Source organism: Candoia aspera, chromosome 2, assembly GCF_035149785.1.
Source record: "Candoia aspera isolate rCanAsp1 chromosome 2, rCanAsp1.hap2, whole genome shotgun sequence".
Taxonomy (NCBI): Eukaryota; Metazoa; Chordata; class Lepidosauria; order Squamata; family Boidae; genus Candoia; species Candoia aspera.
In genome coordinates, this window is record NC_086154.1 from 224,531,860 (window position 1) to 224,551,115 (window position 19,256).

At 39.9% G+C, this 19,256-nt stretch overlaps 1 protein-coding gene across 7 annotated transcripts in view; it reads left to right on the forward strand.

The window, feature by feature from the left end:
• The first annotated feature begins 212 nt into the window (after positions 1–212).
• ARB2A (ARB2 cotranscriptional regulator A) overlaps positions 213–19,256 on the forward strand; it is a 274,667-nt gene continuing 255,623 nt past the window's right edge. For 5 of the 7 annotated variants that reach the window (XM_063295415.1, XM_063295417.1, XM_063295418.1 and 2 more), the window contains exons 1-3: positions 346–424; positions 14,140–14,263; positions 17,882–17,983. In XM_063295415.1, coding sequence (XP_063151485.1) covers positions 371–424; positions 14,140–14,263; positions 17,882–17,983 — 280 coding nt within the window. In that variant the 5' untranslated portion in view covers positions 346–370. Of the gene's footprint in view, positions 324–345; positions 425–14,139; positions 14,349–17,881; positions 17,984–19,256 lie in introns of those variants that run through there. The other 2 variants (XM_063295416.1, XM_063295420.1) reach the window with 2 other exon arrangements.

Below are 19,256 nucleotides of genomic sequence, written 5' to 3' on the forward strand. Positions count from 1 at the left end.
TACAATGGCCCCGACTAACCAGTCCCTATCAGGGTATGCTCAGCGTGAAGATGGGCGTGATGCTTAGCGTTTACGCCGCATCCCCCCTCCGAACTGAGAGAGCGGGAGGCGGCGAGAGCAGGAGAAAAAAAGCGCGAAATTTTCGGACCCCTGGTTTGACTGCGCCTCATCACCGGAACCGGAAGTAGTGCTCGAAATGTGCCTGGTCTCAAGGTTGGAAGAACGGAAGGGGCGGGACAACCCATAGCGAAACAGTAAGAGGAGAAGCGGCGGTGCGTGTCTCGGTAACAGTCTTTGCCCCGCCCCCTTTCCCGGAACTGCAGGTACGTGTAGCCGCCGCGCTTTGCTTTTGCGTACGCCGACGGCAGGCATGCCCCTCTCCCCCTCCGATCAGGCGGTGACAAGCCCTTCCGACTGCCCTCAGGTGTGCGTGTGTGAGAGTGAGAAGGGACGGGCAGTGCAGGAGACGGAACCCCCCCTCCCCTCCTTCTGGTCTGCGACTTTGGCCTTAAATGTCCCTGGGAAGCAGAGGGCTTCGTAGACAATTTCGCTCTCCTCCGGCGGTGACGACGGCGCGGCTGTGGTTACCTGCCGAAGAGAGAGGAGAAAGCCTCTGGGGCAGTAGCTGGCCCCGTGTCCCTTTTGGGGGTTGTCTGTCATGAACAGGAAGTACAAGCTGGCGTCCTCAAGAATCACAGGAACCGCTTGTGCTCCCACGTTGCCGCGCGCGTTTTTGAGATGTTTTTTCTGGGTCTGCTTCTCTTGAGAAACCAAACCTGATCTTTCAGGTACTTGAAAGAAGTGTACCAAAACTAGCCTGAAGGGACAACTCGGCGTGAGAGAAAAAAGATGCGGAGCCAGGATTGGGGCGTCTCTGGTTAACTTTGCTGTAATCAGTACAGGGCAGACGCTGTATTTGAGGCTAAATCGGACCTTTTAAAAGTGCGAGAATAACAAGGATCCGGATTTGCTGCAGAATAATACCCTGAGATCAATCACTAACAATGTTCACCCACTTGGAGTTACTAGTACTAGATCCTCTACAGTTCCTCACTGAGTGGTCACATTCACTAACGTATATTAATGGTGGATAATCATTGAATTCCTATTTCAACTTGCAAGATAGTACACTAGTAGAAAGTAATTATTTTCCTACTAATATCAGTGCTGTTGCTGTGAGGCCCCTTTTCTCAACTAGAACATTTGTCGTCTTAAGGAGAATATGTGTACTTAAAAAGAAGCAACTTATGTTAATGTTGAAAGAAACAGGTATTTCTGCAATACACTAACTTAGGTTTGCTTACTATTGTTTACTTAATCTAATTGCTGGGGTTCACAAGAAATGCACTGAACCTTAAACAAGTCTGGTTGGCTGAATTTGAATGGCACTCTTAACCATAAAAGGGACGCGGTGGCGCTGCGGGTTAAACTGCTGAGCTGCTGAGCTTGCGGATCGGAAGGTCGGCGGTTCGAATCCGCGTGACGGGGTGAGCTCCGGTTGCTAGTCCCAGCTCCTGCCAACCTAGTAGTTTGAAAAGATGCAAATGTGAGTAGATTAATAGGTACCGCTTCGGCGGGCAGGTAACGGCGTTCCGTGTAGTCATGCTGGCCACATGACCATGGAAGCGTCTACGGACAAACGCCGGCTCTTCGGCTTTGAAACGGAGATGAGCACCGCCCCCTAGAGTCGGACACGACTGGACTTAATGTCAAGGGAAACCTTTACCTTAACCATAAACTAGCTGACCATATTCTCACAGTATGTTGTGCAAACTGAACTAGAATGCCTGTGTTGTAGAAAACTACTGTATAGTTCTGAAAAGTAAACATAGGGTTGGGTGCATCATTGATAACTACTGGATTGTGCTTTTTTCCCCCCTTCAATATGCCAAGAGAGAACAAACAACATTGTTATGTCACATTATCAGTCTAGTGCAGTCTTCTCCAGCATGGCACCTCCATAGGTATTGGGCTGCATTCTTGTGAACCCAGACATTTCTTTCAGCAGCTGTGGTGATTACAGATCATAGGGTTGTGGTCTAATGCATCACATAGGCTCCTGGTTGATGAAGTCTAATGCAATTTTATCTACGGTACTGGCAAGCTGTTGACTTTGGAGTTCTGTAGGAAAAGCAAGTCTCTTATATTTGAACTAGCTTGCTCTAGTTATCCCTTGTACTATATTTATCTCTTCTACTAGAAGCTCAGCTTTGGTTTTGCCTCAGGAACTGAAGGCAACTGGGTGACTTTGGACCAGTTATACTCTTTCAGCCATAGGAAGAAGGCAATGGCAAACCATTTCTAAAAATGTTACCTGGAAAACTACATGGACTTGTCCATATAGTTGCCAGAAGTCAAGCCTGACTCAATGGCACAAAATAATAATAATAATGATGATGCTGACTGCATTCTCATGTTGTGGTAGGCCAAGTTAGATAGCCATGATTAATTGAATAAAGAATTGGATTTGTGAGTTATACTAAACCATAAAAAATCTATACTAAATCAGAATAGAAACTACAGCAGCTCAGTACACATTGTCATGAAACTAAATTAAAAGCAAATTACATTAAGATTGGAACAATATATAAGTTTAGACTGCAAGAAAGTGATGACATTATGACATAAATGTTAATGTTCTGGTTACCCTTGGGAAGCATTTCCAAGTTTATTATTGGAAATTACTCTAAGGTTCATAATAATGGAAAGGGTACACAAACAAGTGTAAATTGTAAATTAATTATATATTTTTCTTAAGATAGTTTAGGGTATCCAAGGGGAAATTTTCCCTGTTTCTTTTGCCACTGGAATACAAGAGTTTGAAATTCAGTTTTCATTTTCTCATAGCAACTGGTACTAATAATATTTTTTTCTCCTTTAAGAGTAATTGTGAATCTTGCTTCATCTTCGTTCATTGGCAGCATGAACTAGTAATGAGCCAATTAGCTACTAGCCATTGCTCCAGATTGTCAGTAAGCAAGTATGGTAGATGCATTGTTGTAACCAGAGGACGTAACAGCATAAAATATAATAAAGCAAAATAAGGAAACAAAATGATGAAGAGTGCTAGATGTGAGGTGAAGGAATGTAAATGCCTTTCTCAGTGAGGCAGTGGTAATATTAACCAGATATTGTGAGAGGATTTTATATTTTTTATAGTAATGGTATCAGGATGAATGTTTAGATAACTATTCTACAATTTCATATTTATTGCTATCTCTTTCAAGAAGCCTATCTCTAATATTTTAACTGTTCTAAGGTCCCCAGAGCGGATACGGAATACATCTGTAGGATAGAAGACAAAAGTTTGGTCCATTGATTCCCAACTCTACAATGGAGAAAAGAAAATTTGGCAAAGTGGAATTCTTGAAGTCTTTAGTTTTTTATAATGCCTCACAATGCAAGGTGTACTGTGATGGCGATGGAAGGTTCATCTGTAGACAAGCAGCTGGGGTGCATCTTTCTTGATGTTTGAATGGTGTTTCAAATAATTGTCATGAGATTTGTTTTGGACTACTTCCAGCTGGATAATCGCTTTCTCTTCCCACCTCCAGATTCAAGCCCTATGCCGCCATTGAACTATCATCTTGCCCCGGAATATTTTAGGGCGGAGGCTACCAGCTGCCCTCCTTTGGAATAGAAAAACTTCAGGCTAGCACTCACTGTGCATTGGGCAGTTGCTAAAATGGTGGATCAATGTGTTTTTCATGTAAAGCAATGTGTCATTTGTATAATGCTATATTTTAATTTCCAAAAGTAATACAGTCCATTTATCCAATCACTCTTAGTTATTGTTCTAGAATAGCAGTTCCTTAAAAACCATTTTATCACTCAACTTTTTGATTAGCTCACATCAGTTCTGGAAATATTTTAAGAATTAATGTTTATGACAACGTAAAATCTATTTCCATACCTTCTGCTTCTACAACTTTTTAAAAACCACTCTGAATGGTCAATCAGTAGTTTCCATATTAACAATACAAAGATGCTGGTATACCTTTCTATATTTAATATATTCTCCCATTAACTATTTATTATTTGGTATGAGGTTTAGAGAGCTAGTGGTGTAAGTGGTTAAGGGATCAGGCTAGAAATTGGGAGAGTTCTAGTCCTGCCTTAGGCACAAAGCCAGCTGGGTGACTTTGGGCCAGTCACTTTCTCTCAGCCCTAGGAAGGAGGTAATGGCAAACCACTTCTGAAAAACTTCGCCAAGAAAACTGCAGGGATTTGGAGATGATTGAAATAAAGCAGTCTGGCTTTATTTCCTGGAGGATGGACTGGTTTGATCTTCTTGCAGTCCAAGGCTCTCAGAATTTTCCTCCAACACCACAGTTCCAAAGCATCTTATCTTCCTTCTCTCAGCCTTCCTTATGGTCCAGCTCTCGCAGCCATATGTTACTACAGGGAACACCATTGCTTTAACTATGCGGACCTTTGTTGTCAGTCTGATGTCTCTGCTCTTAACTATTTTATTGAGATTTGTCATTGCTCTTCTCCCAAGGATTAAGCATCTTCTAATTTCCTGACTGCAGTCAGCATCTGCAGTAACCTTTGCACCTAGAAATACCAAGTCTTTCACTGCTTCTACATTTTCTCCCTCTATTTGCCAGTTATCAATCAAGCTGGTTGCCATAATCTTGGTTTTTTTGAGGTTTAGCTGCAAGCCAGCTTTTGCACTTTCTTCTTTCACCTTCATCATAAGGCTCCTCAGTTCCTCTTCACTTTCAGCCATCAAAGTGGTATCATCTGCATATCTGATATTGTTAATGTTTCTTCCAGCGATTTTAACTCCAGCCTTGGATTCCTCAAGCCCAGCATGTCGCATGATGTGTTCTGCGTACAAGTTGAATAGGTAGGTTGAGAGTGTACAACCCTGCCGTACTCCTTTCCCAATCTTAAACCAGTCTGTAGTTCCGTGGTCTGTTCTTACTTGGTCGTTACACAGATTCTTCAGGAGGCAGACAAAATGACTTGGTATCCCCATACCGCTAAGAACTTGCCACAATTTGTTATGGTCCACACAGTCAAAGGCTTTAGAATAGTCAATAAAACAGAAATAGATGTTTTTCTGAAACTCCCTGGCTTTTTCCATTATCCACCGGATATTGGCAATTTGGTCCCTAGTTCCTCTGCCTTTTCTAAACCTAGCTTGTACATCTGGCAATTCTCGTTCCATGAATTCCTGAAGTCTACCTTGCAGGATCTTTAGCATTACCTTGCTGGCATGTGAAATGAGTGCCACTGTTCTATAGTTTGAACATTCTTTAGTGTTTCCCTTTTTCGGTATGGAGATATAAGTTGATTTTTTCCAGTCTGATGGCCATTCTTGTGTTTTCCAAATTTGCTGGCATATAGCATGCATTACCTTGACAGCATCATCTTGCAAGATTTTGAACAGTTCAGCTGGGATGCCATCATCTGCTGCTGCCTTGCTATTAGCAATGCTTCTTAAGGCCCATTCAACCTCACTCTTCAGGATGTCTGGCTCCAGCTCACTGACCACACCGTCAAAGCTATCGCCGATACTGTTATCCTTCCTATACAGGTCTTCTGTATATTCTTGCCACCTTTTCTTGATTTCTTCTTCTTCTGTTAGGTCCTTGCCATCTTTGTTTTTGATCATGCCAATTTTGGCCTGGAATTTACCTCCGATGGTTCTAATTTTCTGGAAGAGGTTTCTTGTCCTTCCTATTCTATTGTCTTCTTCCACTTCCGCACATTGCTTGTGGGTCTTCCCTAATCTCTTGAGTCTGATCCTAAATTGTGCAATAAGAAGTTCATGATTGGAACTACAGTCAGCTCCAGTCTTGTTTTTACCGACTGTATAGATGTCCGCCACCTTTGGCTGCAAAGGATGTAGTCAATCTGATTTCGGTGTTGTCCATCTGGCGAAGTCCATGCATAAAGCCGTCTCTTAGGTTGTTGGAAGAGAGTGTTTGTTATGCCGAGTGAGTTGTCTTGGCAAAATCCTATCAGCCTATGTCCTGCTTTGTTTTGTTCTCCCAGGCCATGCTTACCTGTAATTCCAGGTGTCATTTGACTGCCCACCTTAGCATTCCAGTCTCCTGTGATGAAAATAACGTCTCTTTTAGGTATGTTGTCCAGTAGGTGCTGCAGATCCTCATAGAACTGCTCTACTTCAGCTTCTGCAGCATCTGTGGTTGGGGAGTATATTTGGATCACTGTGATGTTAGATGGTTTGCCCTGAATTCGAATTGAGATCATTCTATCGTTTTTTGGATTGTATCCAAGCACTGCTTTAGCCACTTTACTATTAATTATGAAGGTTGCTCCATTTCTTCTGTGGTCCTCTTGTCCACAGTAGTAGATCTGGTGGTCATCTGATGTGAAGAGGCCCATTCCAGTCCATTTCAGTTCACTGATGCCCAAAATGTCCATCTTTAATCTTGACATCTCACCAATAACCACATCCAATTTGCCCTGGCTCAGAGATCTTACATTCCAGGTTCCAATGGTGTGTTGATCCCTAGAACATCGGATTTCCCGTTCACCACCAGCACCGTCGGCCGCTAGCCATCCTTTCGGCTTTGAGCTAGCTGCGTCATCATGTCTGGGGCTAGTTGAACTCATCCTCTGTTCCTCCCCAGTAGCATTTTGACCATCTTCCGACCTGGGGGTCTCATCTTCCGATGGTATACTGACATATCTCTGGTTGTACTGATCCATTTAGTTTTCATGGCAAGAATACTGGGGTGGGTTGCCATTACCTTCCCCAGGGATCGCATTTAGTCTGACCTCTCTGTCATGACCTTCCTGTCTTGGGTGGCCCTTCACGGTTTAGCTCATGGCATCATTGAGGTGCTCAAGCTCCAGCACCATGACAAGGTAACGATCCTTTGCTGAAGTTAAATGGTGTATCAACATTAAATAATTGTTGTGAGATTTGTTTTTCTAGAATAGATTCATTTTTAAAGCAATTCATTTGTCTCAAATCAAAATGCATTATTGTTTTAAAAAGGGCCTGTTGGAAGCTTTTTGACTATAGATACGATCATCAGTTGGCTGTGATCTGGCACATTATGTTATTTAACTCCTGAAACTGTTGAATAGCTTCCAGGCATTTTAATTAAAAACCTACTAGACATTAAAACAACACTAATAAAATGAGAAAATAAGATCAACATATGTTATAATCTCATAAAAACCAAGATATAAGCATACATTATTATTGTTAATGTATCATAAGCACAACTAAACAATCTATGCATTTATAATTGCTAGCTAAAACCTTTCTAGTTCTGTCCATACGTCTTTAGACTGTGATACTGGATGCATTTAACTGAAAATCAATGCCATCAAACACCTGAGTATGCATGTACAAGATTGTACTGTTAGTTGGTTATAATACATATAGAAATATAACAATTGCAGTGGTTTTGAATTTATAGCCCATTTCTCTTTCAAGAAAAAATTTGCACATATTCTTTGGGAAAGTTAGAGGAAGAAAAGTTGTAGCCATAGTTATTTGAGACAGTGCAAATTTGATTTTGAAGGATAGGGACTGGGGCCAAAGTGTGAGGTTGTATGTAATTGCCAGCTATAATTGTTATAAAAATGATGGTGGCTGAGACACATCAGTAGGTATGTTTTTTTTAAAATCAATTTCAGTGTTTGCTTTATGAAACATTTTTGTACTGTCATAAAATTTTAGAGCAGTTTCTAAATAAAGTATAAACTAGAGAAAAAAATTATCTAAGACTGGCTGGAATCAGCTTGCTTTCTTAAGTAATGATAAAGAAACCATGTGCCTCCATATGTTGCCTTTTACATTATGTATAAAAACTTTGTGCGCTTATTTTAAGTTTTTCATTGTCATATTTATGTGTTGTTTTAATTGACATGTTTAACTGTTGAGATACAGTATCAAGATATTAACTAAAATTCTTTAGATTATGAAATTGCTATGCTGACAAATAAAAGGATTTAGAGCTAAGTAGAGATTTATGCCATTAATAGAAAGATACAAAAATGTAAGGTTCTAGAAAAATCATAATTACAATCAACTCCAGTGCAAAAGAAAGGAGACAGCAGAAAAAAAGTGTTTCTTTAGTGAAGATTTGAAAACAAAAAACAGTATATATAGGATGTGGAAAGAAGTGCCTGGCAGCCCAGCAAAGAAAAAAACATACAGGTCATGTTAGAACTGCAGAGACAATGTCAGCAAAGTTAAATTCTGAATGGAATGAGAAGGGTGAAGGAGGTTAACAACTACAAAAAGAGTTATTTAGATATATTTAAAATCCAAGGAAAAGGAAAGAAGCAGTGTGTCCGTTATTGCCAGGCTAACCTTACCTCGTTTTTTTATTAGTTTGTTTGAATGCTGTAAATATATCTTGATTTTTAGCATAGTATTTGCTAAAGTATTCTTGACAGTCTAACTTGCAAACTAGTTAAGCATGGGCTGAATGTCCCAACAATTAAGTAGATGTATAGATGGGTCAGAAATGATACTCTGAAAGTAAAAGGTAAAGGTAAAGGTTTCCCTTGACATTAAGTCCAGTTGTGTCTGACTCTAGGGGGCAGTGCTCATCTCGGTTTCAAAGCCGAAGAGCCGGCGTTTGTCCGTAGACACTTCCGTGGTCATGTGGCCGGCATGACTACACGGAATGCCGTTACCTGCCCGCTGAAGCGGTACCTATTAATCTACTCACATTTGCATGTTTTCGAACTGCTAGGTTGGCAGGAGCTGGGACTAGCAACGGGAGCTCACCCCGTCATGCGGATTCGAACCGCTGACCTTCCGATCGGCAAGCTCAGCTCAGCGGTTTAACCCGCAGCACCACCGCGTCCCTATACTCTGAAAGTGCTCATAGGTTATTTTCATTAGACAGGAGATGTACTGAGTGGGGTGCCACAAGGCTTAGTCAGAAGCAAGTCCTTTGCTGTTCAGTATTTTTATTGACTTGAATGAAGAGGTAGAAGGAATTTGCAGATGACATAACATTGGATGGGATAGAAAAGAAATTCAAAGCAATCTTGTGATAGGTTAGAAAATTGAGTAGAAAGTAACAAAATAAAATTTAACAGATACATGCAGAGTTATTCACATAAGAAATTTAAAAATGGCAGGTATAAGATGGAAACTATTTGGTTTAGGAACAATATTTATGAAGAAGTTACAGTTGCAAATAAGGCATGTAGGCTGTATCCCCAGAAGCGTAGTTTCCAAATTATGGGAAACAATAGTTCTATGTTATTTTGTTTGGTTAGTGCTCTTCTCAAGTACTATACTTTAAAGAGGATTCAGACTGATGCAAGTTCAAAGAAGGTCAGTGAGGATGATCAGAAAACTGGAAACCAAAATGAATGAACAGAGACTGAAGAAATTGGCCGTGCTTAGCTTTGGGAAGAAAAGTGAGAGGATGTTGTGATCCTCTTCAGACATCTGAAAGAATTCACACGAAAGTTCAAGATCTGTGCCAGTGGTTCTTAAACTGGGGGTATCCTGCAGCTAATGGAGCAATTTACAATTGCTTGTTTGTGAGTTGAGGATTTAGGTTGGGACTGCTGCTGCCAAGCTGCTTGTGTAAAACAACAGAGACTGTTTTTTTCTTGTGTGTGTGTGTGTGTGTGTGGGGGGGGTAATAACATTCAAGACCAGAAAAGGGGGTTATTGGATCTAACAGAATAAGAACCATTCTATGCAAGATACAAAATAATGGATTTAAGTTACAGGAAGGCAGATTCTAGCTGAAAAAAAAAATCCATCCCAAACAGAAAAATAGATTAACAATGGAACCAAATAGCTAAAGGAGTGGTGGACATACCTTTACTGGATGGATTCAGCTTGGATCTAGAGATACATTTGTCGAGGATGCTTTAATTTGGATTCTTGTACTAAGCAGGGGGTAAGACTCAATGCCTTTTCCAATTCTATGGCATCTTCCAATTCTATGATTCTAGTTGTGGAAGAAAAGTAAATGGAATCTGAGGTACAGATAGATACAGATTCTGGAAGTACAAAAGGTACAAGAATTCAAGAGAGGGTAACTATACTTAGCAAAATCTATAGACTAGTAACAGTTTAAGTGTGTGGCTGAGAAGAGGAAGCAGAGGACTATGATCCCAGAAACCAAGGGTGAAGGAGATAATTGGATAAAATTAAACTTTAGTATGAATGGCCATATATTTGGCTACTGATGGTATAGGGCTATATGTTTACAGAGCATCTAGTTCATGTTTAGCTTTGTAGTTTATTATTATTATTATTATTAGAAGATTTTTATTCTGCCTTTTTTATGTCTGTCTGTCTCAAGGCGGTGAACATACCTAATACTCCTGCCTCCTATCTTCCCTACAACAACCCTGTGAGATGGGTTGGGCTAAGAGAAACTGACTAGCCAAAGTCCCCCAGCCAGCTTTCATGCCTAAGGGAGGCCTAGAACTCACAGTCTCCTGCTTTCTGGCCAGCACCTTAACCACTATACCGAACTGGCTCCTTATATACTGTATATCCTTGTACTTGCATATATTTTGGCATTAATGTTAGCCTGATGTAAAATATGGATACATTATGCTTAGTGTTTTGTGTAAAAAATCTTTTTGATTTGGTTTGGGCATTGCCCAACTCTAGTTGATTCTTCTACCAAGGAGATGGATTTTATAATAAACTTACTTTCTTGAAAGTTTATGACTCAAATCTTCAGTAGGCAGACTTCATGGCATATACAGCCACTCCTTGTTTAGTGACTGCCTAGTTTAACAATCATTCACAAATAGTGTAAAAAAATAAAATCATTTTCCAACAAATGTGTGCACTTATAACCACATTTCATGCGCCTGACAACAATGCACACTGGAGTGAGTGTGACACTGGTGAAGCTGCACAAGAGAACTTTATCTGAAAGAGATGGCAGCAACCAGTGATCTTCACACCATCTCTCTCAGTCGTGTTCACTTAGCGACTGCACTTATGATTTAAGGAACTGATTGTGGCCGCTAAATAAGGAGAGGGTGTATTAACTTTCCTTATACTACAAATTGTGCTCTACATGGGGCTGCCCTTGAAAACCATCCAGAAACTGCAGCTGGTTCAGAATGCAGCAGTGGGAGTGGTAAGGGGCTCACCTTGATAGGCCCATGTAACACCATTCTTCTGTGAACTGCAGTGGCTCCCAGGTGCAATTCAAGATGCTGGTTATCACTTATAAAGCTCTACATGCCACAGGGCTCAGTTATTTGCCTCTGTTATTTCTGCAGGTCCCACTAAGTTGCACAGGTTGGGCAAGCTTCACGTTCCCCTTCTGAGGCAGTTTCATCTAATGGAATCCAGGAGATGGGCATTCTCTGTGGCTGTGCCTGCTTTTTGGAGTGAGCTCCCCTTGGAGATTTGGGCAGCCCCAACTATGTTAGCCATTCATAGTGCCGTGAAATGTGGCTTTTCTCCTGCAGATTTGGCCAGGATGGTAGCTGAGCTGATTCTGCTGGGGGAGTGAGTGTATATTATGCCCATCCTTGGTCATATGTACTGTATGTCAGTCCTTTGAAGTAGACCAGGTCAGGAAACAGACACCATGAGAAACACTAGAACTCTATATAGGCTATAATAATGGAATCTTGAAAGCTTGACAGATTTTCTTTTTTCATCCTTGTGGGGCAATCTTGAAATTTCTTACACTTTCCTGTTTTCATAGCTAAGCTCATGTTTTGCTAAGAGCTAACAGCCTTTTCTTCAAGGCCATCCCTGTGTTCCTTTATGTCAGAGGTGTCAGACATGTGGGCCACATGCAGCCTGAACCAGGTTAAAATGCAATTGGGAAATATTTAACAAAACAAAATAAAAATACAATAAAACATAGATAATACTACATTTTGAAACTAAATAATATATTTAGTCACCAACCGCCATAAAACTCGAGGCTTGTGATTGGTGAAGAGGCCTGCACAAGTTTGACACCTTGGCTGCAGCAGCAAGAACTGTTTGGCATTGCCACGGTGTGGACTGAGCAGGAGCACCACATGACAGGAGTCTCAGTCTGCACTGCAGCAACACCAAGCAAACTTGCTGCTGCAGTTAAGCTGAGGCAGTGAGTTTGTGCCTCTTGCCCAGGGCTGCAGGCAGGAAGCCTTGCACTGGTAGCTGGACCCATTCAATATTGATAAAACCCTACATGGCATGGGTCCAGGTTACCTGAGGTACCAGCTTACCCCCATTGCATCAACCCATTCCACCCGGTCAGGCAGAGAAAGCATGTTACAGACCCTGTCCACGGAAGAATGTTGATTGGTGGGGCCCAGGAAGAGAACCTTCTCTGCTGTTCCCCCCACCCTATGGAATACTCTTCCCCCAGATGTGAGGCAGGCCCCCACTCTCCTGGCCTTCTGGAAAGGGATGAAGACCTGGCTCTGCCATCTCACCTGGGGTGTAAGGTGGGATAACCAGCCCTGGGGGCGGTAGCACCCTGAGGATGCTCCTGTAAATCAAGAACTTCTTAACATCTACGTCCTGGATTATACTTTTATTTAAGAATATTGTTTTATTGTTTTTAACTAGTATTTATTATTGCTTTGTTGTGAACCGCCCAGAATCACTCTGAGTGAGATGGGCGGTGACTAAATTTGAAATATAGATAAATAAATAAATAGTTTCTGGCAAAAATATGCCAAGTTTCTAGCAAAGAATATTAAATTAATTTTGAATCTTCTTGTAGTGACATGTTTTTTAATGATTTTGAATCAATATTAAATCATAAAATTGTATGCGTTTTACAGGTAGTCCTTGGGTTACAAGGGCAATTGGTTGCTAAGCAATGAGGTCATAACATCACATGATGGTCTTGATTAACTACAGCAATCCCAGCACTCCTGGTTGCCATCGTAACCCCAGGACTGCAGGGTTATTAAATGGGAAGAGGCAGGAGTCCCAGGCAAGGAGTGCGGGGGGTGGGAGGGAGTGCAGGCGGGTGCTAGGGAATGCAGGTGGGTGCCACAGGTGGGTGCTAGGGAGTGCAGGCGGGCCAGCAAGGGCAGTGGGCAGGTGCTGGGGAGCATGGGTGGGCTGGTGAGGACTGCAAGCAGGCAAGGGGGATCACAGGTGGTCCAGTGAGGGCCACGGGTGGGTGCTGGGGAGCTTGGGCAGGCTGGCAAGTGCTGCAGGCAGCCTGGAGTGGGGGAAAATTGAATGGGTGGGTGCTGGTGCCCAAGGAGTATTATAGTCTTAATTTGTTGTTCTTTGTCCTTCTTTATCCTTCCTATAGATAGTTTTGTATTAGTAATGAATGCATGTTGAATTTGGAGGAGGGAGAAGATACTATAGATGTATAGGGAAAAGATAGCATTTGAGAATTGGCACTGTAGATCCAGGGACTTAAAAGTGATTGAGAATCAAGCATATTAAGTCTGATATATCAGCAAAGGTACTAGAGAGGCAGGCAAATTACTATGATGAACAATCTGTTGAAGTAATAGATTGTAGATTGTGTAAAAAAATAACCAAATTATATTGATGTGAGAAATATGGGAAGTTTTAACAGTGAGGTTGCAAACCTTGAAACCATTGTCATCCTGGTCATAGTAGGACCTCAAGCTCTAGACACTAGATTACAGATTAACAATTATTTGCAGTTTGTAAAGGTTTCTGCATCACTTCTAGTACATTACACAATCATCCTATTTGATTAAGAGGTTCCTTGAAGAGAAATTACATACTTAAGAAATGAAGGCAGATGATCAAGGAAAGAGGAATGTAAAGGAATGGGATGAAAATTCACGCTGAACTTCATTGATCTTATTGAAGAAACTGCCAAAAGCTTTGACGGATGGGGAGCGAAGGCAAATGAATATATTTAAAAAGCAAATCAGAAATGGAAAAGGAAGTGCAAAAGCAATCCCTTAAAATAAGAATTATTGTAAGGGAGGATATCTAGAATTGTATGCATATGGCGAGATAAATTTCTGACACATCTTGGAAATCTTATATAGAATTTTTTCTTGAGTCGCATTTTTTATTTGTTTATTTAGCAACATTTATAGCCCACCCATTCCAAACAGTCTAGTACCTTTATTTCAGATGATATTGGTGGGTTTTTTTTAATAGACTTTGATTTCTGTAATGATTGTTTCCAATCAGGATATTTCCAGAAAATAAATTTAGCATTCTAATTTATAATTTTTTTTCAGCTTATCACCTCAAGATTGATGCATGTTTTCACCATTATTTTAAGCTTGCTGAGAGTTTGGATAAACATGGCGCAACTCCAACAAGGAGGTCCTGATGAAAAAGAGAAGACTACAGCATTAAAGGGTACAAATTAATTTGGAACTTCTCCTCCATAGGCACTCCGTAGACTGTGTTCTGATGAACTATAATTTTGTGGTTAGTAAAACAGGTGAGCAAGTGCAAATGATACAACCCACGTTTCTTGGCTGCAATAAATCTCTTACAGATATCCATAATCCAGAATTTTTGTTCTTTGCTTTGAAAAAGGATATATCAGCATACAAAGGGAATGCTGTTAGCTGTGACAGAGATGTCAATTGGATCCCCCTGTCTGCAAAAATCCTATTATGGAAAGAAAAAAAAATTGGAGAAGCTACAACAACTTATGCACCTCACTCCAAAATTACTCTGGGTGGCTTACAAATTAAAAAGACAAGAAGCACATAAAGTGAGCAAAGCAGTATGTGGGAAAAGCTTTAAAGTCTATACAAACATATCTCAATTGTTTGCAAAAGCTGATATTGAATTAATGTATTATAATAATTTCAAAATTATTTCAGTCGAAGGGCATACAAAATTCCACAATGGCAGCCTGGCAAAAATGAGGTGTTTGTATATTGGGAGGAATTGTTGCTTATTTGGTTTACTTTGGATTTCCACAGTTTATAATCTGATACAGTTTGGGATTTTGAATCCTAATCCCTGCTGAGCTCTCTTCAACTGCCTTTTTCTTCTCCCTCTGAACATAAAATGGGATACTATATCTCATTTTTTATGCTGTTTCAAATCTTCAGAAATAGAGTGGCATATAAACTGTCAATCAGTGTATATTATCCTGAACTATATAGAAGACTGACAGGACACAAATATAACCCATAGTACTTACATGATAGCATTCAGGCATCTTCACTCTGTGGGAGGCAGGACAATTGAATTTCCCCACTCTCCTATGGCGCTGTCTTCCTCTGCACTTTCCCTCAGTCCATACAGATGCAAGTTCTGGTTCATGTATTGTTGTTGTTATTAGAAAAAAATAACTGGGCAAATGTGTAAATTCAAGATTGCAACATAATGAATTTGCATGATTACTGCATATCTTTATTCTTTTAACAAGGAATGTAGATATACATTAAGTATGTATAAAACCAGAGTTAGGTGGTAAATATTTAGGCTTGTTTGGATATGTTTCTAGGAATAATTCAAGTTTGTTTGTGTACTCATTTATAAAAATACATTTCTAAGGCCACCTCACTCCAAAATTACTCTGGGTGGCTTACAAATTAAAAAGACAAGAAGCATCACAATATCAGAAAGAAATGATAGTTACCCAGAGGAAACAAACCCTCTAACCTCTAATAACACCCATATTAAAGGGCCCAAACTACCACCTAGCCCAGGGTCTAGATGAAGAGCCAGGTTCTAAAGGGTCAGTAGGATCTGGAGCAAGCCAGCTCAAATAGTACAGAATGGGCAGAATCCATGGGAGACAGACAGTCCTTCAGTTAACTAGCCCTATGCCATTTAGGGCTTTATAAAATGATAAGCAGGACTTTGAATTGCACCTGGAAGCTTTTTCGTAAGCAGTGCAGCTTGTGGAGCACAGGTTTTAAAATTTAAACTTTCAGCATAAAAGAAAGCTCTTAGTGCATTTTGAAAATAACAAGAAAAATACAGAAGTAAAGATTTTTAGATTACGTAATGCTGAAGTACCTTTTGTGGCCTTTATTAGATTCATAGAATTATAGGGTCAGAAGGGATCTTGGAGATGTTCTAGTCCAACCTTATGCCAAAGTAGGAATCCTCAAACATCCTAGTCAAGTGGTTGCTCAACCTTTGTTTGAAAGCCTCCACTGATGGAGCACCAACAACTTCAGGTGGCAGGCTGTTGTGCTGTTTTACAGCTCTCATGGTCAACAAATTCCTTATTTTGAGTTTATATCTCTGTCTGTAAAGCTTTCACCCACTGTTTTTTACATAAGGAGAATGAATCCAAACCCTCTCCCCTGTGATAGCATTTCAAGAATTGGAAGACACCGTATGTGAGTTGGGTGGCCTTATAAATCTGTTTAATAATGATAATGACAATAATGATAATAAAGACTGCTATTGTGCCTTCCCTTAGCCTTCTCTGCTATCCAGTTATTTTAATCATTCTTCATATCCTCAAAGAGCCTCACATTCTTTGTTGTTCTTTGCTGTTGATTCAGCCCAAGATTGCACTGGCTCTTTGGGCAACTGCAGCACATTGCTAGCTCATCCTTAATCTGTGGTCTACTAGCATACCAAGATCCTTCTAACAAGTACTACTGAGAAGCTAGGTACTGCCTATCCTGTACTTGTGCATCTTTTCCCTAGTTAAGTGCAAAACTTTACATTTATCACAATTGGATAGGATTTTATTGATAGTTCAGGTCTATCAAGATCCTTTTGAACCTTAAGTCTGATATGTTAGAAGTTCCCCCCAGCTTTGTATTGTCTTTAGATTGGCTGAGCATCCCTTCTATTCCTTCATCTAAGTCATTTATAAAAATGTTGAAGAGCAGTGGGCCCAAGATGGAACCTCTCCATATACACATAGATCCAATAAGGACCACATATTGAGTATGGTTTTTTAACCAAGTATGAATCCATCTGGTAATAGGACCATCTATCCCACATTGTTCCATTTTATTAAGAAAGAGGTTGTGACCTAATCTTATCACAATCTTTACTGAAGTTTAGGTATACTATACTAAGCATTTCCTTGACCTACTACTTTAATTACTTTGTCCAAAAAAAGCAATGAGATTTGTCTGGCATGACCTATTATTAACAAACCCATGCTGGCTTCTAGTAAACATCTTATCCCTTTCTAAGTGTTTGCAATATTTTCTAGTTTTTTTCCACATATTGATGATAAGCTTATTGGTCTGAATTTCCTGGGTCCACCCTTTTCCCTTTTTAAAAGATTGCAACAATGCTACTTTTTCCTCCTATCTTCTCTCACTTCTGCTGTACTCCAGAGTTCTTGAAGATTACTATCAATGGTTCTGAGATTACTTCAGGCACCTTCTTTAGCACCTGGGATCTGGTCCATCTGTCCCCAGCAGTTTGAATTTATTCAAAGCAGCTAGATGTTCTCTCTTCCTTGCCTGTTTTGACCTATATTTCTCTTGTCCTCTCCCAACCCCCCTACCCCAGTTTTTCCTTTTGCAAAAATATAGATGCAAAAGACGATCTTAGTGTGTTGTAATTTATTTTAATAATAAACTCTGGTCATGAGTTTTGACCGAAATGAAACCGAATCAGGTCACTGTAAAATTACTAAAATTGAAATACTAGTATGTTTCTGGCAAGCCCAGCATTTTTAAATATACCAAATTAAGTTTTTTTTAAGTTACAGGGCAATTCTTCTAAAATAAACCAGTAGCTTCAAAAAGTTGAATGTGGGTTGAAAAAGAAATTGGGAGATTGGAGGTGGCTACTTCAAAATCTTTTAGTGTCAGTAGCCTGAAGGAAAACATACCTTGATGGAACTCTGTGTAGGAACAATATATTGCCAATATTTTTATAGTTTCCAATTAAGTTTAAATGTTTTTATGTATATAGGAGGTTGCTGAATATTTGTAATAAATTAATTCTTTTAAAGTCACTAGTTTTGTTAGAAGTAATAACTTTGAGGTCTACAGAAAGACTGTCTTCTTCCCCACCTTCTTCCCCCAGACTTGTTGTCTAGAATAGACTTGGATGAACTGATGAAAAAAGATGAACCACCTCTTGAGTTTCCTGATACACTTGAAGGATTTGAATACACCTTTAATGAAAGTAAGTAATGGTTTCAGAAAAAAAAATCACATAGAAACAATCAAGTATTATTTTTCTCCATACCTTGTTTTCATAGCTTGGTACTGATTATCTTTCTACAGTTACGTTAAATAATTAGTAAAAGTAATAATCTGAAATAAGTTTTCCCTGGAGTAGAAAAGTACAGATATTCATGTTCTTGCCATACATAAGTAAAAAAGAATTGTAAATATACATTGGGGAAACATCTGAATATTTTTATTCAAAATACCATTGTGAACTATATCTTAATAACTGATGTTAAAGATATTGCAGATTTTAGTTTAACAAGATACTAAATATATTCTATAAAATATTAGCTTATTTTTTCATGTTATATTTTCCAGTTGTATGGGGGGGGGAACTTTTATTTAAATATATGTAACACTTTACATTGTCTATCCATGTGATCTAGAAGCTCTATTAATGGAAGTCAGAGAGCAAAGTGCAGAAATGGAACTAAGATTAAATATAAAGAAGACCAAACTAATGACAACAGGTACAAAAGCCACCCTTAAAACTGATAACAAAGATAATGAATTAGTGGATAGTATCTGTCATGAGTAAGGATGGTGAGCAGGGGGCTCCCATCCAGGCTGTAAAGCGCATGCGTAGTACTGAGGAATTAGGTAGCCATTCAAAGAGACACAGATCAGGCCCGCCTTAGCCTTTGGGGTTTATATGTCTGGGTTTTTCCCACGCTTCTTCAGTTTGTTAGGATTTTCTGTCATGTAGCAGTAATAAAACACTAGAGACCTATTCTTGTCTCAGCGTGGTTCCTGGCTGTTAGGACAGTATCTGTCTTTTAGGATCAGCTATCAACCATGAGGTTGATAGCTTAGAAAGGGATAAGATGTTTACTAGAAGCCAGCATGGCTTTGTTAATAATAGGTCATGCCAGACAAATCTCATTGCTTTTTTTGGGCAAAGTACGGCAGGGCTGTATACTCTCACCCTACCTATTCAACTTGTATGCAGAACACATCATGCGACATGCTGGGCTTGAGGAATCCAAGGCTGGGGTTAAAATCGCTGGAAGAAACGTTAACAATCTCAGATATGCAGATGATACTACTTTGATGTCTGAAAGCGAAGAGGAACTGAGGAGCCTTATGATGAAGGTGAAAGAAGAAAGTGCAAAAGCTGGCTTGCAGCTAAACCTCAAAAAAACCAAGATTATGGCAACCAGTTTGATTGATAACTGGCAAATAGAGGGAGAAAATGTAGAAGCAGTGAAAGACTTGGTATTTCTAGG